We start from the raw sequence: 12467 nt of genomic DNA on the forward strand, positions 1-12467 counted from the left end.
CTTCTCTGCCTTGAGACTTTATCAGCTACCTGCTAATCTACTGGATTGCTTCAGGTGCTAAATCCTTACTCTGAGCAGCTCAAACTCTGTTCTGGATGGAGTTTGCCATCAGGATTTTGTATGAGACCTCAAGAAGCAACATTATATTAAAGTTATAATCAGAGCTTCAGAAAAGTTTCTACCAAGGGCAAGGGGGCCTCCGGCTTCAATATGAGGACACTAACACAGCAAAAAACCTCCAAACATATTTATGCCCAGCCTCCTCCTCACTATACAGAACATAAAAGGAATAAGGCTTCTGACTCCATTCCTACAAAACAAGGATCAATGAGACAATGGCTCTCACTGTCTCCCCTGCCAAGATCTGCCATTTCTCATGATTCTAGTGATGCACTGGAGAGGCTGCTGTGTAGTGGCATCAGTGGTGCCATCTTTCCTCAATTAGGAACAACATTGAGACCAATCTCATAGCCTAACATGCCAGCAAATTCATTTCTCAGTAACCAAAAGTGGGCTTCAAACTACTCAATTAACCTCAAAGCCTGGTAGGCCACAAGAACAAGCAATTTGGAAAGGAAACGGGAAGATATTGCTTTACTTTTGAGTTGAGCACAGTTGCTATGGAAATCAGATTCAGACTTCATGTTAATTTGCACAATTGCTTTTTATATAAAACCATTACTAATAAGACAGCATAAAAAGTCAAAATTGTGATCTTCAAAACATACTAATACTTGTTGTTAACACTATTATATTGAAGCTGATGCTTAAGAGACAGTATGTCTTCCTGACAATGGGACTTACAGTTTTATCAGTATGTAACTGTAATTGATACATAATAAGTAATGACAATAGAGGTCTGAAGGTGGAAAAACAAGTGGAAAATCCCTTTCTTAATAAAACATCATTTCCATTTTAAATACTAAGACACATGACTTTTTGGTTTTCCTCCCTCTTCCTAAAGAAGGAGACCAGCAGAGGGCAACATCTTACTTTCGTGATCAGTTTTTGCAACCACTTAATAATTGCTTTTTGGGCTTTATAAAAATGAAACAAAACCAGAAGGCATTTTGAGTTCAGGCACCAAGAACTTTTCAGGGCAGAAAAAGCCCAGATTCTTGACTAGTCACCAGTGGTCGCTCCTGGGAGTGACCATAAGCTCAGCAGCAGCTCTTATGCTTCCAGTCCAACTGGTTTTTATAACTCCAGGCCTTGCTCTGTCCTCAACATCATGAACACACTTCTAATTTCTCCTTCCGTCTAAACTCTGCACAATGTTTAAAAGACATCCTAAGCCAGGAAACAATTCTACTACAACTCTATGGCCAAGGTAGCAATTATTAGTTTCATAACAGTTGCTGAGAATAACGAGTATCATTGAAACAATTAGCAAGAAACACAACCAGTAGCACAGTTTAAAAGTCACATTATTGCTTTTGTGTGCACATGTGTTATCCTACATAGCAATACAGTGTATCAGAAAGTGAAGGTTGACCTGATGTCACTCACATCTCCTGCCAAGAAGGAAGACTTTTCCAGGATTTACCACTGGCAGAATTATTCTCTCAGCTTTCACTCACCTACTCATCTGACATCAGTTGTTTAGTCCTCTGTATCGAGACAACTTATAAGCTATAAATTATTTGTCAAAGAACAGCTTGAGGCATGGGGCATAATAAAAAAATCTTGGACCAAGCCCACTCTGTGAATGGAGGTATTGTCACTTGCCAGACTTCCAATTTGTTGTCTTGCTGTCTATCCTACTCTGTGAGAGAGAGATAAAACCAAGTAGAACCAGGGCAGCTGCAACTACAAAGGGACTCCAAGACCGGATAACTCCCCTCAATCAAGTCTATTCCCTCTTGTTTTTTCCCAAACTGCTCAGACCGTTCACAGCAGTTGCACCGTCTTAATACTTCTATACCAAATTACTTAACCAGACAGCGTAACAGAGGATGACAACAAAAAATAAAGAATAAAAAGCAGGCTATGCAAACAGGCCTCCAAACACTCTGATTAACCAGGCAAAATGTGACCTGAATCACAAGTGGCTCCTGTCTAAAAGGGGCGGATGCAGGAAGGTGATAGTTATAGAGAAGTCTGAAGTTTTCCATTTCCTACTGACCAAGCTGTGCCCAGAGAGGGTTATATGGGTGGGATTTTGCCAGCATGTTCACAGACTGTGATGTGCGCTTCTCAGAGAAGGCCTTGATGGGAGGATGGTCAACTGGCATTACTGTTGGGACCCAAGCCAGATGATATGTCAGTACTGCGGTCAACAAAGCAGCAAAGAACCTAGGAAAAAAAGAATATGTCCTAAGTAACACCAACAAAACAATATCCCATTAAGTGCTTTAACATGCCCACATGCACTGTGAAGAACACAAGGTTTTTTTAAGAAAAAAGTATTGGGAGAAGCTTACTGATTTTTGTTGATCTGTTCTATCAGAAACGTAAATTCTTTAAGAAAACGCTGGCATAGTTGGTTCTTTTCCAGGGTACTGGACATCATATTAAGCCACACAGGCTCTGCAATCCTTGGAACAGAATACAGGTTCCAGATGGTAACTCTGCTCAAAAAAAATTCCCAAAATTAAGTGTTAACATGCACATTTCAATCTTGCAAATAATTACAAGTAGCCCCTCTCCTCTTCTATTGTCCACTGATTTTTATTTATTTTTGCAAGATTGAGGAGACTAAACAAACTGGAAGAGTTTTTACTAGTGTCCAGAACACTAGTCTGTTTAATTCAGAGTACCAGTAATCCAGTGTCTTCACATGAATTACATATTTGGCTTCCCTTTCTTGCATTCCTGTGCGTATTTGATTCAGAGAAACAATCCAGAAATAATTTTGAGGGGAAAAAGAACCCATTCTATTCATTGCAGAGATTTGATTCTACATCCCAGATATTACAGAAACTCCATCCCACTAAAGCCTTCTCTCTCTCTTTAGCCAACTTTCTTAGCCTCTGACCATTCCTTCCTTTCTTAGATACAGAAAAGAGCCTTTGATCACATCTTTCTTGCCAGATACATTGTTCAGCATCTATGGCTAGGAAAAGACAACTCCTCTGTCTGAATACAACATCAATCCACCTGACTATACAGGTATCAGCAGAAGTCAACTCTTGACGAGATCTTATAGAATTTAACTGACAGTTCCAGAAACACATGATTGCAAGCAGAACTAGTTTTACTCTCATTAGGAAAATGGCTGAGCTGGTTTTGCTAAAGTTCTCTGAAAACATTTACCCAATACCCAATGCAGAAAATTCATTCACGTTAACTTCAAGACTGCCTAAAATACAAGACCTTGCATTCAGTTTCTTATAACTGGAAGTGACAAATATCTTTTGAGGGGCATGAAAAGAGCTTTCCTTGTAATTCAGAATTCCATCAACTCACCTGAATTCTCCCAGGGCATCCATGACACGGCTGATATAAACCTGCACTCTCTGGCTGGATTCTGCTATTTTTCTACATGAGATCATGGCCTTGATTAAGAGTTAAAGACACAAAACAGCTTCTTAAAGGATTCGCATTCTTCATCTTTTTAAGTTTCATTAACATGTCAAAACAACTAAGTTCTAGCCCCAGTCCTATACAGCCACTCATGACAGCAACAGCTGCCAACCTCCCTCCACCTCGTGAGGGATCAATCCCTAATACTGGGCAAGGAGAGAGAGGAGGGCATTTCTGAGAGACCGAGAGGAAGACAGCAACAAATATTTTGTGTCTCTCTTTTAGAAACTGCATGAAAGGATAGTATATTATCATTTCCACAGTCTCCAGGGAGTCAAAAACCTCATAGCGATACATGGTGAAAAAGAAAGAAAAGCCACCCATAGCATAAAACTCTCCATTCTAATTCTGTCTAAAAAAGAAAGCGCACCCCTTTCAGTAAATTTTGAATTTCTACACTGGGCTCAGGCTCAAGACTGCATGTGTAAGGAGGGAGGCAAGCTTGAAACCACGCACCTTCTCCCACTCTTCATCTATCAGATTCTAGAATACTTCATTCTGATTGACACTTATTTTTCCACATTATGCCAAATTAGTATTCTGTACCTTTTCTATTGCATATTTCAGCTTGTTCATGTGAGATTCAAAAAGAGGAAAGTGAGAAAAAAAGAAATCCTGGAAGTTTCTCTGTGCTTCTTCTTTTTCAGGCAGAGAAAAGATTATGCTGATTGCAATTTTTTTCCTCCGAACCATCGCAGGATTGGAGCTGCAGTTTTCATCAGCCATACTAAACATCTCTTCAGTGGACCTGTAAGACAGATTTGTTAGGACAGTTACTTACACACTGAGAGATAATTCATCTTCTATCCACACCTCTCTATATAGTACAAGGTCTCCTTTGACTAACTACATAAGGCTTTGCTGTCACAGTCTCCGAACAGAGGATACTCAAAATTTCGATGCACAAGACCCATTCTTCAATGGGTTCAAATAGGAGGAAGACAATCCCCAGAGAGGCCTGGTGTGAACAGTTTTCCTCTGAAACAGAGTTACTACAAATTCCCTCCTGGATTTATCTTTGAGGGAGATAAGAAAAGGGAATGAAGATACCTCACACAAAATCACTACCAAAAAAGGTTAAAGGTAACTTCAGAGCTCTGAACTGCATCTACCACTCAAGCTCCTGTCTAGGTGCTCAGCAGTATGCCCATGATGCTCTTGAATCTGTACTGTTCCAAATGAGGGAAGTTGGGAAACATGCTACCTATACTGTTCTGGCATCTTAAGATGGATGTTTGCACTTAACAATGCAAAATAAAACTTTCTATTTTAACTGAAGACAGAGTGTCATCACTCAGTAATTACTGTGGAAACACAAATTTAATGCCTACCAATACATATGTGCCCAGCTCAAAGTTGGGTAGGTTTCAGCTTAAATTATTTGTTTTCTGATTAAAATCCTTAAAAAAAAAAAAAAAAAAAGAAAAAACCCAGACAAACCCAACAACAACAACAAAAACCAAACAAAACCCCAAACAGAACAAACAAATGAACAAAAAACCAGTAGCTATTTTACAACCATTATTATTTCCTCAAATTCTGTTTATTTCCTTGACAGTTCTGCCACATTCCCTTCAACAACCATGTCTCTCTTCAATATTACACCTGGGTTACTACTAGGGTCAATACCGCTCAATATTTTGACTATCAGCCTGGCCTGTGGATCAAAATACACCTCCAGTGAGTTTGCAGATGATGTCAGATAGAGAAAAAATGGTCAATAAACTGGAGGGCACTGTCCAGAGAGGCTGTGGAATCTCCATTCTTGGAGATTTTCAAGACTCAAATAGACAAGATTCACTGCCACCTGATATAAATTCCAAGCACAGGCAACTGATTTTGATGATATCCACAAGTCTCAGCCCACTATAAGTTTTACTGTGATTATACAAAACCCTGTTCTTCCATAAATACTTGCATTGCAGTGCTAGATATTGATACTGCTGGATTTACAATATTATTTTTTCTTGCTTGAAGCATCCTGATCTATTTCATCTATATACACAAATAAGTAAAACAGTATGGACAGAATATCTTTTGGTAGGAACTTTAACTGAATAACGGCTTTTAATCTACTGAGAAATTATAGGGGGGGACAGGGTAAGAAAGATAAGAAAGCTACGAAGACATTCAGAGCAACAGCTCACGTGGAAATAGCTTGATTATGGAGTTTCTTCATAAGTTAAGACTGCAATACCAGTGAGTGGTAATTAAAAGCTTGAAATCTTTTCATATCAGAATTACCTTGAAATGGAGTCTGTGGTATTTATAGACCACTATGAAACAATTAACAAAAGGAAAGACTCAGAGCTAAGCATTCATTCTACATCCATTCTAAAAATAAGTGGTTTATAGTTTAATTGGTTTGACAAACTTATATAAAAGTTTCTCATCACAGAGGTATGAGTCCATGAATACAGGAAAAAACACACAATAAAACCCCAGCAAAAAACAGCTTGTGGGAAAACAGAGTTCAAGACAAAAACATAACCTCATTTGAACTTCAGGAACTTGCATGCAGAGACAGAAATTTCCAAGGAAGTCGGGAAAGGATGGACAGTCAGCATCTATGAAACATCACAAGCTTTTGTACTGCTTCCCAGGAACAGAAATTGAAGAACTTAAGTCTGTGAGAAAAGCCTTTTCAACAAAGCTACTTAATCTAGTTTGCTTGCCAATTGACTATGAGGAGTTCCAGGAGGCATCTCATTTTCTTTGAGCTATTAGCCTAAAACATCAGTGACAGTGATTGTAGAATCTTGGCTGTGCAAAATGGAAGTGCAAACTGTGGCACTGAAGTATTCAACCAGAAGCCTACTGTTTCTTTAGCAAGTAATCAGAAAACAAGTATCTGAAGAGGCTTTTCGGCTTAGAAAAAAAAATCACTGTCTAGAGCTACTCCTCAATTGGGAAAATAATGTCCTGTTTCCAATATCTTTCCCCAGCACAAGTTCTCCAGTGTGGAAGAAAAAAAACCTACTCCCTACACTGAACAAGTAGCCCAAAGAGGCTACTATCCTCTAAACAATTTGTAACTTTCAGACATTTTGAGGAAGTTTAGATTTGTGAAACTTTGGCTATTCCTTAAACTGGGCTCAAATTGTCCTATCTACCCTAAATGTTTTAATTTTTTTACATGGACTGCTCTCAGCCTTATTTATTTAGGCAAGTAGACTAAAAAGTACTTCAATTTACTGAAAGCAAAATGTTTACTAGCTTGATCTCAAATGCAAGTGTGATTTAGGAAGCATGACTGCTATATTAGCATCATGGCACGATTCTTCATGTTAAAAATGATTCACTAAGAATATCCAGGAAAAAGCTGCAAGTGTTGACACTAGGAAAAAATCTTTTTTAAAAGAGTTTCGTTTTAATTTTCAGTGACTACATACTTTAATTGGCAGATTTTAAGCTTCCCTTAACTGAAAACAGTGAAAAGGGAAAGAGGCCGAAGAGCAGGAATTTCTTGTGGCTCTCCACTAATTCCATGCTGTCTCTGGATACAGGTAGATGAGCAGAGTGAGAAGATAGTCAAGAACCATTTGATATTTTGCAACTGACAAGGGAAGAATTTGCTTATTAGCTATGCAAAGTCTGCTGCATTCCATGCTTTGTTATGCCACTGAGCTACAAGAGCTAGTAAAATTCCAAAACAGAAGCCTAGCCTTTTCATCCCAGCTTTTTTTTTCTTCCTGTTTTGGCAGAAGTCACATCAGGAACATCCTGTACCAGCCAAGAGAGTCGTCACAGGCTATTACTCCAAAATTTCAGTAAACGCTCACTAGTCAGACTTCATTATAGTATAATGTAATTATGGCAGCAGTGCCGTTACAGTCCCTTTCATCTCAACAGGATGCTCTGCTCATTCAGAAACAGTTTAGTATGTTTTTCAGACTATGGCTTCAGACACAGACTAGGTACTAATAAAAATAAGTGTATTTCAAATTGGACTTTGAAGTTCATATTCATCCAAAACTTAATCTTTCTTTAAATTGGCAATCTTATGTAACATGCAGAGGAGATAGACTAAGTCGAAAGCATTTAATAACAGGATTCATCCTTTTAAAGAAAAGAGGCTTAAGCTCTATTTATCTTAAATTACTGCCAAACAGCTATCGTAAAAAGAAAGGTGTGGTACTCACCACCTTGGAATAATTCCATTCTCTAAACTGGTTGTCTGACTTCGGAGCCAGCGACGTTGGTAGCTGCTAGAAGATGATGATGAAGAGCTTGGAGATGGAAAAGGAGTAACCAGAAGACTGCTCAGAGATGCTGTGAAGAAAGCAGGAAACCCCACAGATAATGAATTACAAAGAGTGCTGGTTAAATATTTTTCTAACTAGGAACAATTTCTCACAAATATTGCTCTTGCTTGCTGATCTTTTTCACACAACTCACTTGCAACAGGAGAGACAATTATTTTAAATAAAGCTCACTGCCTGAGGACATTCTTTTGTTATAAAGTCAGAGATCTTCCCTACTAGAACACACTAAAATTTTTTAAAGCATTCTGTCCCAAGAGGTGTTGCCCTTCTATTACAATTGACAGGACTTCTGGTCTTCTGACACCCTTCTCTTATTCAGTGCAAAAAAAACCTTCTCTTCACTTGCTCAAGTAAAGGATCAAACCAGTTCTTCCTCCAAATGAGAAACTGGTTAAGGACCCAGAACATGGTAGCTGTAAACAAAGAACAGAATTACAAATATTCTTGCATTAAGGCTTGGGGCAAATACAGAAGGAAAACCACCTAGCAGATCAAAACCATTGTGGTTTACAGGTCATAAGGTGCCTATCTTTCAGGTGAATCACTGCACTGAAGAATTGTAACATAATTACAAAAGCATGCAAACAAGAGACAGCAGATACCTGACCGAGCAATGCCGCTGTCTCTGTCCTCATTTTGTCCTCTGCTAGGCATATCGACAGGTGTGCTGTGTGCTAAAACAAACAGATAGATCAACAGAAAATATTACATAACTCATCATACTGTTTGTCAGCATTTAAAAAAATGTTTATGTCTAAAGGTCATACAGGAAAATAATTACATCCTTTACTCTTACTGCAAATCAGCAGCATGGTGCGAACAGAGGCGGCAGCAAACAGTATACCTACACTGAGTATCATGTTACTAGAGGAAGGTTATTTGCCCCAATGCAAATGTAAAAACATCTCTAAGGAGCTTAAGAATACAAATACATTATTTGCATCATCAGAAATCAGATATGCTTTGAAAGTGAGGGCTCGTGGTAAGCTCACCTGTCACTCTTGACAAATTTTTTTGAGTGTGCAAAATTGTCATTTAACTTCATTTAACAGGTTAACTTCATACTGAAATAGTCAAATACAAGGTCCATTAAAAGCTTCTGTTTCGCTCCCCAAGCAGAGATTTACTGTCCTCAAAGCCTCACAGTAAGAAACATTCAGCCTACGTCATATTACATTGAAGTGTTAGTAGTGCAGAGTCACTCAAATCGTAGAGCATGCAAGATCTGCAAAGGCTGTGAAGAAACTGCATTGGTATTTCAGTTCGTATTTTTGCAGTTAAGAGAAGTAATTGGGCCTAAGATTTACCCACCTGCATGGGTCATCATTATGCCTGTAGACTTTATGCAGCTTAAAGTTTTGAGAATTAAAGAAATTGATATTGTTAAAGAAGGACCTCCTAGATTTAGCTCAAAAATTAATTTTGAATGTATGCCATCAAATTAAAAAAAAAGGTAGCAAGAGGTAAGAGAAGAAAAAGTTGTACACCAGCAAGACACCTGCACGCTAGCAAGAAACCAGCAATAAGCCAGGAAACATAAGTTCTCTAAGAAATATAAGGGCTAATTTATTATTAAAAACACTGCATAAAAATATCTTTAAAATTAAACATAGTACTCAGAAAATAAATATGGACCAAAACCAATCAATTTAGCCATTTTTTTTGAAGAAAGATTTTTTAAGTATATGCCAGATATTTCTGTTGTTACTATTTTAGCCCTCTGTTTCTAGAGAGTAATTATGTATGTCCTGCAAGGATACAGAAGGAGCTGGATTTGTGTGTGCAAATGGATGGGTCACACTGTGGCTGGCATTCCACACAAACCTGCAAAGAAAGAAGCACTGCGGATGAGCCGGAGGGGACCTCCTTCAGACACACCCTGCAGCAGTTTGCTGCTACACAGCTGTAACACACCTAGGAAACAAAAGCAATGTAGAAAAAAACACAAAAAAAAAAGCAAAAAAAAAGTTTAGAAAAAAAAGTACAAAAAAAAGTAAAAAACACAAGGAGGTGATGTACTGGGGAAAAAAAACCTTAAAACTTAACGAACAGATGGCCTTATGTTGTCAGAACGACATAGAACCTGGAAATATTTACCTAAATTACTTCCACTGCGACAGGTTCCCAAGCCATTCTGATTTGAGCTCAGTTTTCCCAGGCTGGGATCTTGGTTGATGTATTCAAAGCTATCTTGCAAGCTAAAACAGGGGGAAAAGCCAGTGTTCCTTAAGAATACAATCAATAGGCATTGATACTAGCTTAAGAATAAGGTTCATTTTATAAATAAAGAAGGCTGAACATGAACTTTACAATCAAATTCAAGGACAAGTACATTTCTGAAACTGGAATGAAACAGGCATTTATTCCTTATATACTCTTCCTCTTTAAATTATTAGAAGTTTCTTTATGTCACATTTGGGATTCAGTTTATTCACATTTGCCCATTTTGGGGACAAGGAAAAACAGAACAGATGAGAAACAGTGGATTTGTTGAAGGAAACAGAAGTAGAGTATAAGGAAACAAAGCACTCTCAACAAACATACCTTCCCCACATTTCTGATAGCAGGAAGATACAGAGGCTTTGATTGTTCAAAGCACCTAACCTCTCAACTTTACTGCATGCCCTGGACAAATTAAGAAGCAGAAATTTGCAGAGATTTTTTTTTATTAAAAGCTTGGGTAGCCAGACTAGGATCTATTAACAGAATCCTTTTCCACAGCTGCCACTCCTAATTCTTTTCTAGGACTACAAAAGGAGAAAGACAGACAGACAACTGCATTGGACATGGAAGAAAAAAAAAAAAAATCTTCTTACTTATTGTTGCTTCCACTGAAGCTTCCTACCCTGGCTGAGAAGACTTTACTTATCATCAGCTGTGGGGGAGAGCTGAAAGGATAAACAGTCATTTCAGTGAATCATCAATTCCAAGTGCCTGACAAGAGAGTGCATCACAGAAAAGGACACTCACCGTATGTAGTGAATTTTCAAGGTGGAGCCTTTGTAACTCATTGCCACTGAGCCAAACATCATTTCTCCCAGCATATTGACATCAGAGGCTGGCCTGGTGTACTACACAGACAAGATGGGAAGAGCAAAGTCAAAAATAACTTGGCATATTATTTCAATTCAATATAGTGTCATAGTGCTACATTTTGAATGGAGAGTAAGATCAGTGTGGTTTTAACACACTGAATGCAAGTATAAGCAAGGACAGCCAGAAGATGTATTCCGTTTTGCTCACTAGATGAGCATTATTACCCTTGTTCCAGGGGGACCTCCAAAGGCAAGAAAGAGGAAAAAAGATCTACTGCATTTCCAAAGAAAAAGCTGTGTCCAGCAACATTCCCATATAGCAGTGTTTGATGAAACCTGAAGTGTTAACAGGACTTGGATTCTGTGGTTTGGATCTCCAAACAAACTACTTCCTTATCCAAATCAGTATATTCTCCTTCCCTGCCCTTATAGAAAGCTTCTTGGAAACATTTTTTATTGGAAAATAGCTTGTGATTATACTTAGAAAGGCAGTCTTCAGACCAATTGCTTATTTTGTTTCAAAGACTGATCATCAATAGCAAATATGAAGAGAAGTTTGTTAATTCTGAGGGAAATCACTTACCTTCCAGTTAAATATATTTTTTTTTCCCACCTTAATCTATACATGCTGCAAATTACATTTTTCTAGCTAAAATGCTAATGCTTTTAGTGAGAAACAGCCAGAGTACCTAAAAATTAGCTCTCTTAAAAAACAGACTAAAGGGATTCTTAATTTACTCTTTCAACAGCTTCTTCAGAACTAACCTGAAGCATAGGTAGACAAGAACAGAGAATAGTATAGTGGTTCTTATGACATTGACAAGATGTTATTAGATTTTAGATTAGATTTCACAGCTCCTTCAAAAATAAGACCAAGATAGACCAAAAGATAGAGATGCACCCATGTGTTTTTATTCTACACCACTCCAAGGATATGACAGATATTTCAAGGTTCAGATTAATTTATAATACAACAGAAGTGTAAGTCATTCAATGTAAGTGAATGCTTTTATAAACTAACTTCTTCAGTAAAGTGAATAAATAAAAGCAACAAAAGTAATGATTATTACCTGATACTTCGGTATCTGTTCTTTGATATTCTGCATACAACTTATTGTGGGACTGTGGGAAGAAATATTGTTCCCATTGCTTGCCTGGCAGTTCTTGGCACAAGTCTTTACAGAAGCCTCATCTGCCATTTTCTATGTTGAAACAGAACAATATGATAAAAACTATTAAAGTCAATATAAGAACTCCCATCTCTAAACGTACCATGGCACGAATTTTCTTAAAACCACAGGAAAACAAAAGAAATTAAAAACCACAAATTTATTTGGTCTTATATCAGTTTTAAAATATTTTATAAAATGCCAGCATCAGAGCAAATGGAGAACTATCATCACATTCACAATGGCAGATAGGTTTCATAGTATCACACACAGTTTGAGTAATTAGCCAGTTTCATGGAAAGATCATTCCTTTGAGTTATGAATTACTCTTTGTAACATTTATCAAAGTTTATGTAAACAAAATCTCAGCTTATGGGTTGCTTACAAACCAATTCTTGTAATCATTTGCACAATTAATCACTCAAATTGCACATAACTTTTGCTTCCCAAATGATTAACAGATTTCTTAAACA

The 12467-nt window shown here is 37.7% G+C and overlaps 1 protein-coding gene across 4 annotated transcripts in view; it reads right to left on the reverse strand.

Moving 5' to 3' along the window:
- The window catches only part of FNIP2 (folliculin interacting protein 2), a 49829-nt gene that overhangs the window by 14168 nt on the left and 23194 nt on the right, over positions 1 to 12467 (reverse strand). For 2 of the 4 annotated variants that reach the window (XM_032685805.1, XM_032685804.1), the window contains exons 3-13: positions 11896 to 12027; positions 10761 to 10861; positions 10607 to 10678; positions 9888 to 9988; positions 9615 to 9704; positions 8393 to 8464; positions 7668 to 7797; positions 4072 to 4273; positions 3409 to 3497; positions 2424 to 2570; positions 2126 to 2295 (exon numbers count right to left, since the gene is read on the reverse strand). In XM_032685805.1, the coding sequence (XP_032541696.1) occupies positions 2126 to 2295; positions 2424 to 2570; positions 3409 to 3497; positions 4072 to 4273; positions 7668 to 7797; positions 8393 to 8464; positions 9615 to 9704; positions 9888 to 9988; positions 10607 to 10678; positions 10761 to 10861; positions 11896 to 12027 (1306 nt within the window). The remainder of the gene's footprint in view (positions 1 to 2125; positions 2296 to 2423; positions 2571 to 3408; positions 3498 to 4071; positions 4274 to 7667; positions 7798 to 8392; positions 8465 to 9614; positions 9705 to 9887; positions 9989 to 10606; positions 10679 to 10760; positions 10862 to 11895; positions 12028 to 12467) is intronic. The other 2 variants (XM_032685807.1, XM_032685806.1) reach the window with 1 other exon arrangement.

This window comes from Chiroxiphia lanceolata, chromosome 4, assembly GCF_009829145.1.
Source record: "Chiroxiphia lanceolata isolate bChiLan1 chromosome 4, bChiLan1.pri, whole genome shotgun sequence".
NCBI lineage: Eukaryota > Metazoa > Chordata > Aves > Passeriformes > Pipridae > Chiroxiphia > Chiroxiphia lanceolata.